Below are 18,999 nucleotides of genomic sequence, written 5' to 3'. Positions count from 1 at the left end.
GGCAAGGAGCATTCCATCTAATACCACTTCTGGGATTTTCCACTTTAGAGACATTGGGTGTATAATATGACTACCCAAATACAGGTGAACATATTATAATGGGCCATAAAATGATATCATAGTGTATTCCCTGCCACGTGTGCCCTGGAAAAAAATAAATAGCCACTTTGACTACGGCGATCAAATGCAGAGGCTTAACCAAAGTGGGAATTGTTAAAACTTGCGGCACCTCCATCCCCCTCCCTTTAGCCAGCACTGCCGGACCTGCTTTCCTGTGGCAAGGCACTGTAACCATTTCCCGCCATTCATTCACCATGTGAGGCAGGCACCACAGCAACATTGCAAGTGGCCCTGGGTCCTGCCCTAATCTTGTAAATCAACCCAACCCCAGGAAATGGACTGGGGGCACAAGCAAGAGGCAGATGGGAATTGCACCCTGCTGACGATCTGCTGCCATTGCAGCAAACAGGAAATCTGACTCCTTAACAGTTCAATTCAAAGTATCATAGTATGGTACAGCACAAAAGGAGGCCATTTGGTCCATTGTGCCTATGCCGGCTCTTTGAAAGAGCTATCCAATTAGTCCCACTCCCCTGCTCTTTCCCCAAAGCCCTGTAAATTTTTTCCCTTCAAGTATTCATCCATTTCCCTTTTGAAAGATGCAATTGAATTGGTTTCCACCACCTTTTCAGGCAGTGCATTCCAGATCAGAACTCGGTGTAAAAAAATGTTTCCTCATGTCACCTCTGGTTCTTTTGCTGCCAATCACCTTAAATTTGTGTCCTCTGGTTACCAACCCTTCTGCCACTGGCAACACTATCAAAACAGTTCATGATTTTGAACAGCTCTATCAAATCTCCTCTTAACCTTCTCCACTCCAAGGAGAACAACCCCAGCTTCCCCAGTCTCTAGACATAACTGAAGTCCCTCTTCCTAAAGTGTGGTGCCCAGAATTGAACACAATACTCCAGTTGAGCCCTAACCAGTGTTTTATAAAGGTTTAGCATAACGTCCTTGTTTACATTTGTGTACATACACCCCCCAGGTCTCTCTGTTCCTGCACTCCCTTTAAAATTGTACCATTTAGTTTATATTGCCTCTCCTCATCCTTCCTACCAAAATGTATCACTTCACATTTCTCTGCATTAAATTTCATCTGCCATGTGTCTGCCCATTTCACCAGTCTGTTTATACCCTCCTGAAATCCAGTTTTGAAATTTTCACTTGACCGAGACTCAGTGGCTTTTTGGGGGAGAGAGTTTCAAATTTCCACTATCCTTTGTGCTTTCTGACATCATCCCTGAACGGCCTAGCTGTAATTTTAAGGTTATTCCCCCTTGATCTGGGCTCTCCCACCAGAGGAAATGGTTCCTCTCTATTGACCCTATCAAATCTTTTAATCAACTTAAACACCTCAATTAGATTACCCCTTAATCTTCAACATTCAAGGGAATACAAGCCTAGTCTATGTATCCTGACCTCATAATTTAACCCTTGTAGCCCTAGTACCATTCTGGTGAATCTGTGCTGCACTCCCTCCTGAGGTGCAGTGCCCAGAACTGAATGCAGTACTTCAGATGAAGTTTAACCAGTTTTCTATGCAGCTGTAACATGACTTCCACCCCTTTGTAATCAGCCCTCTTGAGATAAATGCCAACATTCCATTAGCCTTTTTAATCATTTTTTGTAACTGTCCACTAGATTTTGGTGATTTCTGTACTTGGACCCCTAAATCTCTCTGCTCATCCACAGTTCCTAGCTTCTCGCCATTTAGAAAATACTCTGATCTATCTTTCTTAAGTCTGAAATGGATGACTTCACACTTTCCCATGTTGAATTCCATCTGCCACAGTTTTGCCCACTCACCTAATCTATCAATGTACCGTTGCAACTTTCTGTTCCCATCTACACTATTTACTTTGCCACTTAACTTAGTGTCATCAGCAAATTTAGAATACGGCTCTCTATTCCTTCATCCATGTGATTTATGAATATAGTGAAAAACTGCGGCCCCAGTACAGATCACTGGGGGGACACCCATTCTGCCAATTTGAATACATACCCATTATCCCTACTCTGTCTCCTACCTCCTAGCCAAGCCAATATGTTGCCTCCAATTCCATGCGCTCTCATTTTTTGTTAAGTCTCTTAAGTGGATCCTTGTCGAATGCCTTCTGGAAGTCTGTAAAATAACATCCATAGACACTCCCTTATTTACCATGTTAGTTACCTCTTCAAAAAATTCAACTAGGTCCATTGGACATGACTTGCCCATTACAAATCCATACTGGCTCTCTGATCAGCTCATATTTGTTCAAATGCTCAGTCACTCTGTCTCTAATAACAGATTCTACTGACTTCCCCACAACTGATGTTGCGCATCCCCAATTTCCTTCGCTCCACCATTGGCTGCCTAGGCCCCAAGCTGTGGAATTCCCTCCCTAAACCTCTCTGCCCCTCTACCTCTTTCTCCTTTAAGACGCTCCTTAAAATCTACCTCTTTGACCAAGCTTTTGGTCACCTGCCCTAATATCTCCTTATGTGGCTTGTGTTAAATTGTTTGGTAACACTCCTGTGAAGTGCCTTGGGACATTTTACCACATTAAATGCACTATATAAATGCAAGGTGGTGGTGGTGGTTTTAATAATTCCACATTAAAGAGTACAGTAGTGTAGCAGTTACATTATTGAAGTAGTAATCCAGAGACCGGGACCAACAATCCAGAGAACGTGAGTTCTGATGTGAGTGATTAGGGAGGGAAACCTGCCATCCTTACCCAGTCTGGCCTGTATGTGACTCCAGTCCCACACCGACGTGGTTGACTCTTAACTGCCCTTTGAGGTGCCCTAGCAAGCCACTCAAACTGCTACAAAAAAAGAAAATTGCAGTGGTTCAAGAAGGCCCACTACTATTCTCGAGGGCAGCTAAGAATGGGCAATAAATGCAGGCCTTGCCAGCAACACCCACATCCTGAGAATGAATTAAATGACCATTGCTAAAAGCTAGTGGAGCAAAATCTTTGGATTTGGTTTCACTTTGCCAGCTGGTTTTCCTGTAGTTTTAAGCTCAGCACTGCTATTCCTTGAATGATTCAGCTTTAGGAGTTCCTTTGCATTAGCTTTGACATTTTTTCTTTACTGCAGACAGAATGGTTCAACCAGTACAAAAAGTCACTTGCCACTTACATGAGGTCCATTGGAGGAGATGAGGGACTGGACATAACTCAAGATATGAAACCCCCAAAAAGTCTGTTTATCGAGGTAAGCATTGTAACTTAAGGATTAGTGATCAGTGCACACGGGTCAACCATGGATGTTTACAGAGATGTTGGTCCATTCGGCTCCTGAAGAAGTACTGGATGGACATCCGTTTCTAATACTAGAATAAGATTGAGCGATGTCGAGTGAACTGATTCATCAGAATTCTTGAATGAATCTGCACGTGGAGCAGTGACAAATCATTTTGATTTTATGGTTTAGTCAGTTGTATGTGATACTGAAAATTACACTTCCCTCCTGGAACAAAAAACTTTTCTCTAATACCAATATCTCTCCCATATTAACCGTTTCAATTCAAAGCATGTGGTATTCCTGTCACATCCTTTAATATGTCAGGCAACCTATTATACTTCAAATTTTGCAGCAAAACCACATATTGTTAACTTTCTCCCCCTCCTGTGGCCTCTGCATGTCATCTATTTGCATGGCTAGGTTACATAGATGACTTAGTCTCAGGTCTTTGCTAAAGCCAATCTATGACTAGTGCTGTGCTATTTGTATCCTTCTCAATGCATAGTGCCAGGCTTATGCTCAGTGTCTCCTTACCATAGCATGCCCAAGATTGATAACTCACTGTGTAGCTGTGAACTTGTGTACTGTGTGGTGCCAGAATATTTAATTTTATACAATTTATTTATTTATTTATTTATTTTTATTCATTCACTGGATGTGGGCGTCGCTGGCGAGGCCAGCATTTATTGCCCATCCCTAATTGCCCTCGAGAAGGTGGTGGTGAGCCGCCTTCTTGAACCGCTGCAGTCCGTGTGGTGACGGTTCTCCCACAGTGCTGTTAGGAAGGGAGTTCCAGGATTTTGACCCAGCGACGATGAAGGAACGGCGATATATTTCCAAGTCGGGATAGTGTGTGACTTGGAGGGGAACGTGCAGGTGGTGTTGTTCCCATGCGCCTGCTGCCCTTGTCCTTCTAGGTGGTAGAGGTCGCGGGTTTGGGAGGTGCTGTCGAAGAAGCCTTGGCGAGTTGCTGCAGTGCATCCTGTGGATGGTACACACTGCAGCCACAGTGCGCCGGTGGTGAAGGGAGTGAATGTTTAGGGTGATGGATGGGGTGCCAATCAAGCGGGCTGCTTTATCTTGGATGGTGTCGAGCTTCTTGAGTGTTGTTGGAGCTGCACTCATCCAGGCAAGTGGAGAGTATTCCATCACACTCCTGACTTGTGCCTTGTAGATGGTGGAAAGGCTTTGGGGAGTCAGGAGGTGAGTCACTCGCCGCAGAACACCCAGCCTCTGACCTGCTCTCGTAGCCACAGTATTTATATGGCTGGTCCAGTTCAGTTTCTGGTCAATGGTGACCCCCAGGATGTTGATGGTGGGGGATTCGGCGATGGCAATGCCGTTGAATGTCAAGGGGAGGTGGTTAGACTTTCTCTTATTGGAGATGGTCATTGCCTGGCACTCATCTGGCGCGAATGTTACTTGCCACTTATGAGCCCAAGCCTGGATGTTGTCCAGGTCTTGCTGCATGCGGGCTCGGACTGCTTCATTATCTGAGGGGTTGCGAATGGAACTGAACACTGTGCAGTCATCAGCGAACATCCCCATTTCTGACCTTATGATGGAGGGAAGGTCATTGATGAAGCAGCTGAAGATGGTTGGGCCGAGGACACTGCCCTGAGGAACTCCTGCAGCAATGCCCTGGGGCTGAGATGATTGGCCTCCAACAACCACTACCATCTTCCTTTGTGCTAGGTATGACTCCAGCCACTGGAGAGTTTTCCCCCTGATTCCCATTGACTTCAATTTTACTAGGGCTCCTTGGTGCCACACTCGGTCAAATGCTGCCTTGATGTCAAGGGCAGTCACTCTCACCTCACCTCACCTCTGGAATTCAGCTCTTTTGTCCATGTTTGGACCAAGGCTGTAATGAGGTCCGGAGCCGAGTGGTCCTGGCGGAACCCAAACTGAGCATCGGTGAGCAGGTTATTGGTGAGTAAGTGCCGCTTGATAGCACTGTCGACGACACCTTCCATCACTTTGCTGATGATTGAGAGTAGACTGATGGGGCGGTAATTGGCCGGATTGGATTTGTCCTGCTTTTTGTGGACAGGACACACCTGGGCAATTTTCCACATTGTCGGGTAGATGCCAGTGTTGTAGCTGTACTGGAACAGCTTGGCTAGAGGCGCAGCTAGTTCTGGAGCACAAGTCTTCAGCACTACAGCTGGGATGTTGTCGGGGCCCATAGCCTTTGCTGTATCCAGTGCACTCAGCCGTTTCTTGATATCACGTGGAATGAATCGAATTGGCCGAAGTTTGGCTTCCGTGATGGTGGGGATATCGGGAGGAGGCTGAGATGGATCATCCACTCGGCACTTCTGGCTGAAGATGGTTGCAAACGCTTCAGCCTTGTCTTTTGCACTCACGTGCTGGACTCCGCCATCATTGAGAATGGGGATGTTTGCAGAGCCTCCTCCTCCCGTTAGTTGTTTAATTGTCCACCACCATTCACGACTGGATGTGGCAGGACTGCAGAGCTTTGATCTGATCCGTTGGTTGTGGAATTGCTTAGCTCTGTCTATAGCATGTTGCTTCCGCTGTTTAGCATGCATGTAGTCCTGAGTTGTAGCTTCACCAGGTTGGTACCTCATTTTTAGGTACGCCTGGTGCTGCTCCTGGCATGCTCTTCTACACTCCTCATTGAACCAGGGTTGATCCCCTGGCTTGTTGGTAATGGTAGAGTGAGGAATAGGCCGGGCCATGAGGTTACAGATTGTGGTGGAATACAATTCTGCTGCTGCTGATGGCCCACAGCGCCTCATGGATGCCCAATTTTGCGCTGCTAGATCCGTTCTGAATCTATCCCATTTAGCACGGTGGTAGTGCCACACAACACGTTGGATGGTGTCCTCAGTGCGAAGACGGGACTTCATCTCCACGAGGACTGTGCGGTGGTCACTCCTACCAATACTGTCATGGACAGATGCATTTGCGCCAGGGAGATTGGTGCGGACAAGGTCAAGTAAGTTTTTCCCTCGTGTTGGTTCGCTCACCACCTGCCGCAGGCCCAGTCTAGCAGCTATGTCCTTCAGGACTCGGCCAGCTCGGTCAGTAGTGGTGCTACCGAGCCACTCTTGGTGATGGACATTGAAGTCCCCCACCCAGAGTACATTTTGTGCCCTTGCTACCCTCAGTGCTTCCTCCAAGTGGTGCTCAACATGGAGGAGGACTGATTCATCAGCTGAGGGAGGACGGTCGGTGGTAATCAGCAGGAGGTTTCCTTGCCCATGTTTGACCTGATGCCATGAGATTTCATGGGGTCCAGAGTCAATGTTGAGGACTCCCAGGGCCACTCCCTCCTGACTGTATATCACTGTACCGCCACCTCTGGTGGGTCTGTCCTGCCGGTGGGACAGGACATACCCAGGGATGGTGATGGAAGAGTCTGGGACGTTGGCTGAAAGATATGATTCTGTGAGTAGAAGTCAGGCTGTTGCTTGACTAGTCTGTGGGACAGCTCTCCCAATTTTGGCACAAGTCCCCAGATGTTAGTAAGGAGGACCTTGCAGGGTCGACTGGGCTTGGTGTTTTGCCGTTGTCGTGTCCGGTGCCGGGTGGTCCGTCCGGTTTTATTCTTATTATGACTTTTCGTAGCGAGATTTTACAACTGAGTGGCTTGCTAGGCCATTTCAGAGGGCAATTAAGAATCAACCACATTGCTGTGGGTCTGGAGTCACATATAGGCCAGACCGGGTAAGGACGGCAGGTTTCCTTCCCTAAAGGACATTAGTGAACCAGATGGGTTTTTACGACAATCCGGTAGTTTCATGGCCATCATCACTGATACTAGTATTTTAATTCCAGATTTTTATTTAATTAATTGAATTTAAATTCGCCAGCTGCCGTGGCGGGATTTGAACTCATGACTCTGAATTTTAGTCCAGGTCTCTGGATTACTAGCCCAGTAACATAACCACTATGCTACCGTACCCTTATTGCCATTATGCATATAGGGTGGAGAATGATTTAGGCAGCCATTAATTGACATTTGTTTGCCTTTTTTTTGTAGCGAAAACTACTTCAATAAACAAGGAACAGGAAAACATCCAGAACACTAACATTCACCCATTACCCCCGTACTCGCTAACCTACATTGGCTCCTGGTCCAGAATCCTTGTGTTCAAATCCTTCTGTTCAAATCCTTCCATAGCATCGCCCTTCCCTGTCTATGTAATAAGCTCCAGTCCTATAATCCTTCTCCAACTCTGGCCTCTTGTGCATATCCAATTTCCTTTGCCCCACCATTGGCGGTCATGCCTTTACCTGTCTTGGCCCTAAGCTCTGGTATTCTCTCCTCCTTTTTCAGACACTCATTAAAACCTACCTCTTTGACCAAGCTTTTGGTTACCTATCCTAACGTGGCAAGGTGTCAATATTTGTCTCACTTCACTCCTGTGAAGCACCTTGGAACATTTTACTACGTTAAAGGTGCTGTATAAATGCAAGTTGTTGTAATATATTGTGGATTTTCTCCTCCCGTAGGTGAGGTGTTTGAAAGATTACGGTGAATATGAAATTGATGATGGTACTACGGTGCTTCTGAAAAAAAACAGCCAGGTAATACTTGAGACTGCTTTCTGTAAATTTTGCTCTATAAATTCCTTTTCCCCCACAGGCAGTTCTCAGAATAAGAGGGTCCTTGGTCTGCGTTTAGAACATAATTAAGGCAAATGCTCGGCAGTGTGTGAGAGAACATGTTCGATGGCTATTTACATTTTCAGTGAAGTGGTAGAAAATGTGTCACCTTGATGAGCAGGAAAAGTAACTAAAATACATCCGTGCAGAGAATGGAAAATCTTTGTTTCTGGCACCCAGTATCCACATTAAATATTCATAGGGCAGATCAGAGTGAAGCTCTTCCTAATCCACCTCATCATTTCTTAACCATCCATCTAACAGGAACATCCTCTACTGCAATAGTGAGGATTTCCATTTCTGACTACAGCCAGTAGTCCCTCTACATTCTAACAACTCCATGTTGTAAAATATTACAGATTTGTTTCATTGTGATGGCAATCTGTTAGGATTTTTTTGTTCATTGCAAAAACTCAATTACACCCTCTTTACCACTAGAGGTCCCAATATGTCTGTCTACTTTTCTCTTGATTCCTCAATTCTTGGTGTCTGTGACCTGTCTATTGTCACTATCTCTGGTTCCTGATTGGCTACAATCACCAGCAGGTGTGGCTTAGCAATTAAAGGTAGATTGTCTTTCTCAGTTGCTGCACTGAGGTAGGAACCAAAACATTCTTCACATTGAGGAAAGGCAAGGATTTGGTTTGCATACATGAACCGTAGTACACATTTTTTCTCGCTCCTGCTGGAGAAAGCGAGAAAGAGGAAACATTCCTAAAATCATATTTCTTTTCTTTCAGCATTTTATGCCCAGGTGGAAGTGTGAACAGTTAATTCGTCAAGGAATCTTGGAACACGTGCTGGCCTGAGAATACCAGTTTCAAGAAAGCAACCTTTGCCTTTTGTAGGTTACTTTATCTTGATTGGACTGTTGCTTTGATATATATTGTAGACTTAAGCTAAAATATGATTTAGCTGTAAACAGCAGCTTTGCTGGCTTGACACCAGTTGAAAAATTCCTCAGCTTTTGCCTTAAATCAGATGGATTCACCTTTATAAATAGCAACACTAGTTTTCATGTTTAAAATGAGCTCAGAGAAATGTCACAAGCCTTGTAGGTTTTAGACAAATCAGGCATTGGAATAAGGAAAACTGTTGCTTCACAGACCAATTGGTCTTTGTCAGTCACTACAATGAAAAGAACAGGTAATGTGGATATCTAGGAAGCACTTAGCTCAGCAATGGTCTTCTGTAGTTGGATTTACTGATGTGTATAACTTGGTGAGATTGTGGAGAGATCTAGAACTTCTCACATGACACCCATACTTAAACCAGGGGAGGAAGTTAGTGAATATTGTAGCTTTAGATAAACATTTTAATCCAAATCAATTTAAATAATCAGTGTACATAATATATTCTTAGATTTTGTAAAAAATTTTCATCAAATTGGTATCAAAGTCAATGTTTGGGTACAGCAGGGTCAGCATTTACAAATTATCTTATCTTCAAATAAAATCAGTGAACATTTATACATACAGCTTTCATATCAAAACTGTACATTTTTTTACATTATACAGGAGCAATCACCTACTTTTGAAAATAAATACCAATGCCAGAACTTTTTCCATTTACTGTCATGTTATTCCCTTGGAAAAACATCAGAATTAAAGTAGCGCAACAAGATATTGCATTATATACAGACACACAAATGTACTTAAACCCTCATGGGATTCTGCAATATATTAGCTAAACATTTATTGGTAACGTGCCTTAATCATTGGGCAGGCCTGATTCAAGAGCAAGGGGTTGTATTTTTGTTTCACAACTAGCAAATGGACCACTTCCGTGTCAGGTAGAATCATGCTTAAAGAGCAAGTTCATCTCCCAGACTGTTATGCTCCTTGGAGTTGGTGGCTCGGCCCATTCCATTCCCCCCTTAATTTCTCTCCCTCCTATCCACATTCCATCTTGACTTCCCACATTTTCCCTTCTTAATCTCCTGTTTCTGAAACCCCAGGGAGATAAAGGGAGTTGCACTAGGGCTGCAGTGAGTGGGCAGGGTAGCAACAGTGTTGATGATCATTCTAGTAGTAGCCTCCTGCTTCCAGTGTGAAGTCAAACTGAACGGTGTTCTATTTAATGAAAAACCTGGCAGCAAGAAAATGAAACAGCATTGCTAATATGAAGTGTATTCATACTTCCCAGCCCACATGAATCACTTCAGGAGAGAAGGGATAAAGGGAATGAGAATAATCCATTTCTCCCAACCTATGTGTACAAATCTGTGTGACCCTACTGTTGTAGGTCCTTTCCCTGTTCACTTTTTTAAAAAGATTGGGGCTAGCATTACAAGATTGGGGAAAAAGAACAATCTATTGCAGCATATCTTAAAACAGAATATCATGTCAGAACTTGATTTTTCAGTTGGTTACTTTGATTCTGATCTTTCCAGCAGTAATCACATTGAGGTAAATTACTGTATTAAAAAAAAGTGCCACAGGCACACGTTCTTTGAAATGCTGTCCGAACAGTAACTTTCTAAAGCCATTAGGAAAGAGAGGCTGGAGCAATTTTTTTTAGCAGTCTGTTCAAAGCCGCAATTTTCTCATCCAGCAAGAAATTCTTCTTCTCGGCGCTTTTCTGCCGCTGCTCTGTAATCTGCAACGCCTTCATCAGCTGGGCGTTCTCTACATACAGGTCCTTCAACATCAGGTCAGACTTGGCATTCTTAGCAAACTGCAGGCAAAAGAGGCAAATCAAATCTTCATTATCAACAATTTGCATTTATATAGCACCTTTAACAGAGTAAAACATCCCAAGGCACATTATAAAAAAAAATTTGACACCAAGCCACATAAGAAATATTAGGACAGGTGACCAAAAGCTTGGACAAAGAAGTAGGTTTTAAGGAGCATCTTAAAAGGAGCAGAGGTTTAGGGCCTACGTAGCTGAAGATATAGCCACCAATGGTGGAGTGATTAAAATTGGGGATGCGCAAGAGGCAAGAATTGGAGGAGTGCAGACATCTCAGCGGGTTGTAGGGCTGGAGGAGGTTAGAGATTGGGAGAGGCGAGGCCATGGAGGGATTTGAAAACACGGATGAGGGAATTTTAAAATCAAGACGTTGCTGGACCGGGAGCCAGTGTAGGTCCTTAAGCAATCCTTAATAAAAGTGTACCTACCTCAATTACAAACCACACTCCACCCAAACAAATACCTGAATTTATTATAGCAGAATCTTCGATAGTTTCGATAAATGTTATGAGAAATATATAGTTTCACATTTGGGTACAGAAGTATCAAACTTGTTAGCAGCCTCAGGTGGCACTGTGCTCCCTGAACCAGATTATATATAAACACCCAAAGGATTACAGCTCAAACTCGACACAAGGTTAGAAACAAACCTTAATTTAAAGCTGCACCAAAGCCAGGACTGTCCATAGTACTCTCAGTATGGTCTAACCAAGGTTCTGTAGAAGTTTAACATAACTCCTCTGCTTTTCAATTTTATTCCTCTAGAAATGAACCCCAGTGCTTGGTTTACCTTTTTTTATGGCCTTATTAACCTGCGTCGCTACTTTGTGATTTGTATATCTGTAACTCAAGATCCCTTTGCTCCTCTACCCAATTTAGACTTATTATCGAAGCAGTATGCCTACTTATTCTCCCTACCAAAATGCGACACCTCACACATCAATATTGAAATTCATGTTAGTCACATGCCCATTCTGCAAGTTTATTAATACCCTCTTGTATTTTGTCACATTGTTCCTTTCTATTAATTACGCCCTCCAATTAGGTGTTGTCAGCAAATTTTGAAATTGTACTTTTGAGTTTCCTGTTTACCCTATTTTTATAATATTTGGCATTTAAGATTGTTTTCTGAATATAATATTGTCTATTATATTTTCACTTTCTATAAATTTAGTATTTTAGGATTTTTGTAGCGATTTTATAGGAAGTGAAAATATTCCAATTCAGTTCGGTCACTTCTGCCTTGTAAGGGGCCATCCTAATGTATGCGATTTAAAACTAAAAAATGCTCCCATTTTAGCGCTGATCTTCTTGTGTGTTGTCTGCAGCCCTCTGATGGCTCAGCAAGTTCATCGGTCTGTAACTGAGTCAAAAAGACCATGAAGGCCTATGACTTGATCCTGGCCTGTCCTGAGTTCGTGCCTCTGCTGTTGCCCTTCCTGAAATGAACCATCATAGGCCTCAGTGCACCTAGACAAAGGAGGGTAAAAAAATTGGTTATGGTTGCCATTCTTGATTGCTGCCCAGGGACCTCTCCTGGAAGTGTGGATGGTGGAAGGAGGCAGGATTGGGCATAACTGCAATGCTCCCACAGTTGAACAGGCTGCCAACATTTAATGAAGGTTCTGACATGGGCAAGGTAATCAAGGGCAACTGATGCCCATGGCATTCTATAGAGTCAAAGTCAATGAAGTTGAGGTCTTTAAAATGATAAAGGGATTCGATAGGGTAGATACAGAGAAACTATTTTTTTCTGGCGGGGGAATCCAGAATAAGGGGGCATAATCTTAAAATTAGTGCTAGGCCATTCGAAAGTGAAATTAGGAAGCACTTTTTTTTTTACACAAAGTAGTGAAAATCGGAAATACTCTCCCTCAAAAGACTGTGGAGGCTAGGGGTCAATTGGAGCTTTCAAGACTGAGATCAACAGATTTTTGTTAGGTAAGGGTATCAAGGAAAATAGTGCAAAGGCAGGTAAATGGAGTTGAGGTACAGATCAGCCATGATCTAATTGAGTGGCGGAATGAGTGACCTGCATTATGTTCCTTCGCAGGGGGGAAAAGAGAGAATGGTGAATAAGCTTATTTTAGCCTGTAAATGCTGCTTTTAAAAATATCAGCCATCACACATGAAAACAAATGCATCTCTTATCTTAGAAGTTGCTTATTTCTGTTACAAATCTCGAGAGATCTAGGGCAGTGGCTTATGATATTGTTTCATGTTAACCCTATACATTGCAATTACTCACCTGTTCTTTGAGCTGGTTCACCTTCTCTTGAAGCATCATTCGCACATTTTTCAGCTTCCGTTCAACCTCTTCCATCCTTTCCTTCATTCGCTTCAGAAGTCTCTCATACTCCTCCTGAAATGGAATGTACAGTGATTTCCCTTCTAGCCCGGCTTGTAGAGAGACTGGGCAACATCGGAGTTAAACATTTTAAAAACTCTTACTTCGGAAACTGATACAGGGAATGCAGTTGGACAATTCACAATTTTACAGCACAGAAGCAGGCCGTTCGGCCCATCGTACCTGTACCGGTTCTTTGAAAGAGCTAGCCACTTAGTCCCACTCCCCCGCACTTTCCTCATAGCCCTGCAAATTTTTCCTTTTCAAGTATATATCCAATTCCCTTTTGAAAGTTACTATTGAATCTGCTTTCAACGCCCTTTCAGGCACTGCATTCCAAATCATAACAACTCACTATGTGTAATAATAAAAAAATTCTCCTAATCTACTCCCTGGTTCCTTTGCCAATTATCTTAAATCTGTCCCCTCTGCTTACTGACCCTCCTGCCAATGGAAACAGTTTCTCCCTATCTACTGTTATCGAAACCCTTCATGATTTTGAACACCTCTATTAAATATCCCCTTAACCATCCCTGCTCGAAGGAGAACAATCCCTTCTCTGGGCTGTCCACATAACTGAAGTCCCTCATCCGTGGTATCATTCTGATCTCTATTCTACACTGCAACCCAACTGAAAACAGTGAAAACTTGTCCAACAGGTAAAGGTGGAATTGATTGACTGACAGCCCTAGGAATCAGATCTGTCTCAGAGCAGGAGCTATTGCTTTGTACTACAAGGCATCTCTGCTTCACAATGCAGTGACTGGACAATTTATTCCTTGGAGCTGCCACCTACATCCAACAACCAAATTAGTTACAACAATAACAACTTGCATTTATATTGCATCTTTAACATAGTAAAACATCCCAAGGCTCTTCACAGGAATGTTATCAAACAAAAAGTTGACATTGAGCCACATAAGGAGATATTAGGTCAGGTGACCAAAAGCTTGGTCAAAGAAGGAGCATCTTAAAGGAGGAGAGCGGCAGAGAGGTTTAGGAGGGAATTCCAGAGCTTGGGGCCGCCAATGGTGGAGCAAAGGAAGTGGGCGATGCACAAGAGGCCAGAATTGAAGGAACTCAGTTCTTGGAGGGTTGTAGGTCTGAAGGAGGTTACAGAGATAGGGAGGGGCCAGGCCATGCAAGGATTTGAACATGAGGGTAAGAATTTTAAATCTGAGGCATTGCTGGACCGATAGCCATTGTAGGTCAGCAAACAAAGGGGTGATGGGTGAACAGTGAGTTAGGAACGGGCAGCAAGAGTTTTACATCCCAGCACAGTGTCGCTTTTGGTTCCCTACATAAAGCTGACACCTCACTTCCTGAGCTTGGAGAACCACTAGAAACTGGACTCATGGAGATGGCCTTTTAAACCATTTAAGGACAGGCAAACCAGGATCTAATTAGGATACAAAAAACCTGCAAGAAGCACGGGATTTGTGCTTTACCTGTTGTTCACACATCAATTTGTTGGCTTCCTTACTCTGGGTATCGAGCTGTTCCTGGAGGTGTTGCACTCTCTGCTGTCCCTCCGCTAGCTTCACTTGTAATTGCGCCAACTGATCTTTGGGCACAGCATTGCCAATCTGCTCCTTTAAGTGTTGTACTTCACCCAGGTGCTGAGACTGGGCCAGAGTCAGCCTGGTGTTGGCTTCCAACAACTGGAGGGGTAAAAAAAAACAGCACTGGTCAGTGCAGCAGGAGAGAAGCCAGAGGGATTGTAGTGTGGGCACATACACTGCCACTTGATTTCTCACAATTAAAGGAGCAACATCTTCGTTAAAGAATAATTTTTGTACCTTTCACAGTCACACAACAAATCAACATAAATCATAGTCACATGATTATTCTGGCAGGATTGCAACAATAACTTGCATTTATATAGCGCCTTTAAATTAGTAAAAGGTTCACAGGCGTGTTATCAGTAGAGGTAGGTTTTAAAGGAGGAGAGAGCGGTGAAGAGGTTTAGGGAGGGAATTCTGGAGCTTAGGGCCTAGACAGCTGAAGGCACAGCCGCCAAATGTGGGGTTGAGAAAATCCATGATGCACAAGAGGCTAGAATTGGAGGAATGCAGAGTTCTTGGAGGATTGTAGGGCTGGAAGAGGTGACAGAGATAGGGAGGGGCGATGCCATGGAGGGATTTGAACACAAAGATGACAATTTTAAGCTCTAGGTGTTGCTGAACTGGGAAGCAGGTCAGTGAGCACAGGGGTGATGGGGGAACTGAACATGGTGCGAGTTAGGATACGGGCAGCAGAATTTTGGATGAACTCAAGTTTATGGAGGATAGAAGGCCAACGAAGGATTGCCCAGCAGCTAGAATAATGCTTACACCATTCTCCCTCACCGCCATCAATCGAGCTAAGATTGGTCAACTTAGTGTAACAACTTGTATTTATATAGCGCCTTTAATGTAGAAATTCCAGGCAGCTCAAGGCACGGTCGCCAATGGTAGGACAGAGGGAGGGTGGATGCTTAAGAGGCCAGAGTCGGAGAGTTCTAGGGGGAGGGTTGTAGGGCTGGAGGAGGTTACAGAGATAGGGAGAGGCGAGCCCATGAATGTATTTAAACACAAGGATGACAATTTTAAATGAGCTGTTGGGGGACCGGGAGCCAAAGTAGGTCAGCGAGCGCAGGGATGATGGGTGAATGGGACTTGGTGCGAATTAGGATATGGCAGCAAAGTTTTGGAAGACCGTAAGTTTACAGAGGGTGTATGATATGAGCATGGCCAGGAGAACATTGGAATAATCGCATGTGGAAATGACAACAGCTTGGATAGGCTGAAGCAGGGGTTGAGAAGGGCGGAAACAGCTGAACAAAGCGCTTAGTGACAGAAGTGCATAAGCTTCTCGACACAGACACAAAGGACAGAGCCTAAGATTCTCCTGATTTGTATGGTTCAATGTCAGATTGCGTGGTGCATTTACAAGCTTGTGTCACAAGTCAATTGATTTCAATGCCGTAAATGTAATTTTATTAAGTAATTATATTTTATCTTCAAAAAGAACACTACCTTTCAGATGTGTTACACGAGTTTTACTTAAAAAAAAATTCAAACCTACTTCACATTAATCTTTGGTTATTAAGTTAAATATAGGTATCATATAATTGGGATCTCCTTTCCCTGTTAAAAGTAAAGGCTATGGCTCTACTATATACTGACCCTCAATACCACTTCAAAACAAAGGTTCCTTTAAATCATTTGGAATTGCCATGGCAACTAGCCAATCAACTGAGCAACAGATACCAAACTCAAATGTTAACTGTTTGAGAACCAAACGAAATGGAGCCCATCATATCAGACATCGACTGCAAGTCACAGAAACTGGGTAGGTTGCCGGGAGAACAAGAAACCCGTTTGATGTGATGCCATCCAAGAACAATGCATGATTAAATGTAAATTTGTTATTGGATTAATTTAGTCCTCGTTGTGCAAGAAAAACCTTTTGAATTCTGTGTTATAATTTGAGTCTTGATTTTTATTCCCATACTTTTTGTGACTTCTAAAATCTAAGATGCTGAATACCTTTCTTAATTAAGCTTTTAAAAAAAAAGGCACAAAATAAAATACATAACTTGCATTCGACAGGACACACGCAAACTAGTTCATTGATACTGTATTATATCAACAACAACTTGCATTTAAAAAGCTTCTTTGACATAGAAAAATGTCCCAAGGTGCTTCACAGGAGTGTAACTCAGACACAAAATGAATGCCGAGCCAAAGGAGGAGATATCAGAACAGCTGGCCAAAGAGGTGGATTTTAAGGAGAGGAAGAGGAAGGGGAGAAGCGGGGAAGTTTAGGGAGTATCAGTGGCGTACCTGTTCATGAGTCTCCACTAGGCCAGCTTCCAATTTTACTTGTTTGTTTTGCAAAGTTTGGTATTCCTTTCTCATAGACTCCAGTTTGGTCTCCAGTATGTGCATTTGGCCGATCTGTTATAATCACATCAACAATATTTTAATAATGTATGTATAGGTTTTTAATTATACACAAGAACCTGTTTTTTTTAAACTATGTATCCAATTCCCTTTTGAAAGTTACTTTGATAATAATAGATTTTGTCCTTCCAAACTTGGGTTGTGCCTGGAGAGAGAATTTTAAACTGTAACATACCAGGGTGAAGTTACAGGTATGTTACTGTTGATGAGACAGATAGAAACAATTTCAGGTGAGAATTATTGAACATTAAAGCACATTGAGTTAAACCAAAGCATTAAATACACCTAAATTGATCACTGTAAACTGATGTGGCACAATGGACGGAAACTGCAGTGATACTGATGAGGGACATCATAGCCCAAGTGAATCAGAACATAAACAGGTCCTACTGAGACCAGCTTTACAATAGACTAATGCTAGTCCAGCCTATAAAACATTCCCATAACATTGCGTACCTTATCCTCACCAATACCCAATCATTTGGTTGCTAAAAGTGTGTCAAAACTCTAGCTAAAAACACACAACCAATCTGCACACGGTGTCCTAATCACTTATCACTGTTCCATTTAGAAAGGCACACAGCCCTTGCTGTAAATTCTACGAGTTCATTTTATGTTGGAAACAGCTTGTAGGGGAGTCCAAAACTAGAGGTCATAAATATAAAATAGTCACTAATAAATCCAATAGGGAATTAAAAAGAAGAAACTTCTTTACCCAAAGAGTGGTAAGAATGTGTAACACGCTAACAAAGAGCAGTTGAGACAAATTGCATAGATGCATTTAAGGGGAAGCTAGATAAGCACGATTGAGAAAGGAATAGAATGGTATTCTGATAGAGTTAGATGAAGTAGGGAGGGAGGAGGCTCCTGTGGAGCATAAACGTTGGCATAGGCCAGTTGGGCCAAATGAATCATAGAAATCATAGAATGGTTACAGCACAGAAGGCAGCCATTCGGCCCATCGAGTCTGTGCTGGCTCTACGCAAGAGCAGTCCAGCTAGTCTCACTCCCCCGCCCTATCCCCGTAACCCCGCAAAATTTTTACTTTCAAGTACTTATCCAGTTCCCTTTTGAAAGCCACAATTGAATCTGCCTCCACCACCTGCCCTGGCAGTACATTCCAGATCCTAACCACTAAAAGTTTTTCTTCATGTCACCTTTGGTTCTTTTGCCAATCAACTTACATCTATGTCCTCTGGTTTCTCCACCAATGGGAACAGTTTCTCTCTATCTATTCTGTCTAGACCCTTCATGATTTTAGATACTTCTGTCAAATCTCCTCAATCTTCTCTGTTCCAAGGAGAACAACCCCAGTTTCTCCAGTCTATCCACGTAACTAAAGTCCTTCATCCCTGGAATCATTCTAGTAAATCTCTTCTGCACCCTCTCTAAGGCCTTCACATCTTTCCTAATGGAAATGAATGGCCTGTTTCTGTGCTGTAGTTTCGATGTAACTTGATGTACTATTTCCTTAAGGAATAAAGCATTGTACGGACTTGACTTGGAAGTAAGTGGAGTTGATGTACTTTCCCAACTGGATTTGTGGGTGACTCAGTTTAAAAATAAACTTCATCGACTCCTCCAGCTGCCTAATGGACTGCGAGATTCCAGTGTGGAACCAAATGGTTGCAGTGTGATTTGAAGTGTTCTAACCTACACTGAAATATAACACTCAATTCAAGCACTGGGTACTTTAACAACAAAGAAAAAGCATTTCCATAGCCCCTTTAATGTTAAAAAAAAATCCCAAGGAGCTTTGCGCCTCCCACAACCACTAACATTTACTTTTACATTTACCTACTTAAAGCAATCCAAAAGGTCGGCTGCGATTGCAGAAGATAAGGTTATTTTTAATGCTCAATGCCACCATAAGCGCTCCAATTAACAAGTGCATACACTACCTTGTCATTTGCCTCCTGCAATGAATTTGTAACAGATCCCATCTCTTGCGCCAGTGACAAGTGGTCCTGTTGCTTTCCTTGGAGTTCAAGCTTCAGATGGTCTAGCTCAGAATGCGCTCGCTCCAAACTTGATTCTAGGTTCTTCATCTGAATATGGGGCAGCATTTGGGATTAGAAAACT

The 18,999-nt window shown here is 43.1% G+C and overlaps 2 protein-coding genes across 9 annotated transcripts in view; one reads left to right on the top strand and one right to left on the bottom strand.

Moving 5' to 3' along the window:
• gins1 (GINS complex subunit 1 (Psf1 homolog)) overlaps positions 1-18,999 on the top strand; it is a 41,503-nt gene that overhangs the window by 21,361 nt on the left and 1,143 nt on the right. For 2 of the 3 annotated variants that reach the window (XM_067989309.1, XM_067989311.1), the window contains exons 5-7: positions 3,145-3,261; positions 7,777-7,851; positions 8,670-9,498. In XM_067989309.1, coding sequence (XP_067845410.1) covers positions 3,145-3,261; positions 7,777-7,851; positions 8,670-8,738 — 261 coding nt within the window. In that variant the 3' untranslated portion in view covers positions 8,739-9,498. Of the gene's footprint in view, positions 1-3,144; positions 3,262-7,776; positions 7,852-8,669; positions 9,499-18,999 lie in introns of those variants that run through there. The other variant, XM_067989310.1, reaches the window with a different exon arrangement.
• Positions 9,224-18,999, bottom strand: part of ninl (ninein-like) — a 93,859-nt gene continuing 84,083 nt past the window's right edge. For 4 of the 6 annotated variants that reach the window (XM_067989302.1, XM_067989306.1, XM_067989307.1 and 1 more), the window contains 5 exons: positions 18,819-18,965; positions 16,798-16,911; positions 14,419-14,631; positions 12,872-12,985; positions 9,224-10,605 (listed from right to left, as the gene is read on the bottom strand). In XM_067989302.1, coding sequence (XP_067845403.1) covers positions 10,417-10,605; positions 12,872-12,985; positions 14,419-14,631; positions 16,798-16,911; positions 18,819-18,965 — 777 coding nt within the window. In that variant the 3' untranslated portion in view covers positions 9,224-10,416. The other 2 variants (XM_067989303.1, XM_067989304.1) reach the window with 2 other exon arrangements.

This window comes from Heptranchias perlo, chromosome 8 (genome assembly GCF_035084215.1).
Source record: "Heptranchias perlo isolate sHepPer1 chromosome 8, sHepPer1.hap1, whole genome shotgun sequence".
Lineage (NCBI taxonomy): Eukaryota > Metazoa > Chordata > Chondrichthyes > Hexanchiformes > Hexanchidae > Heptranchias > Heptranchias perlo.
Note: the sequence above shows the minus strand (reverse complement) of the source record. Positions and strands in the feature narration are given on the sequence as shown.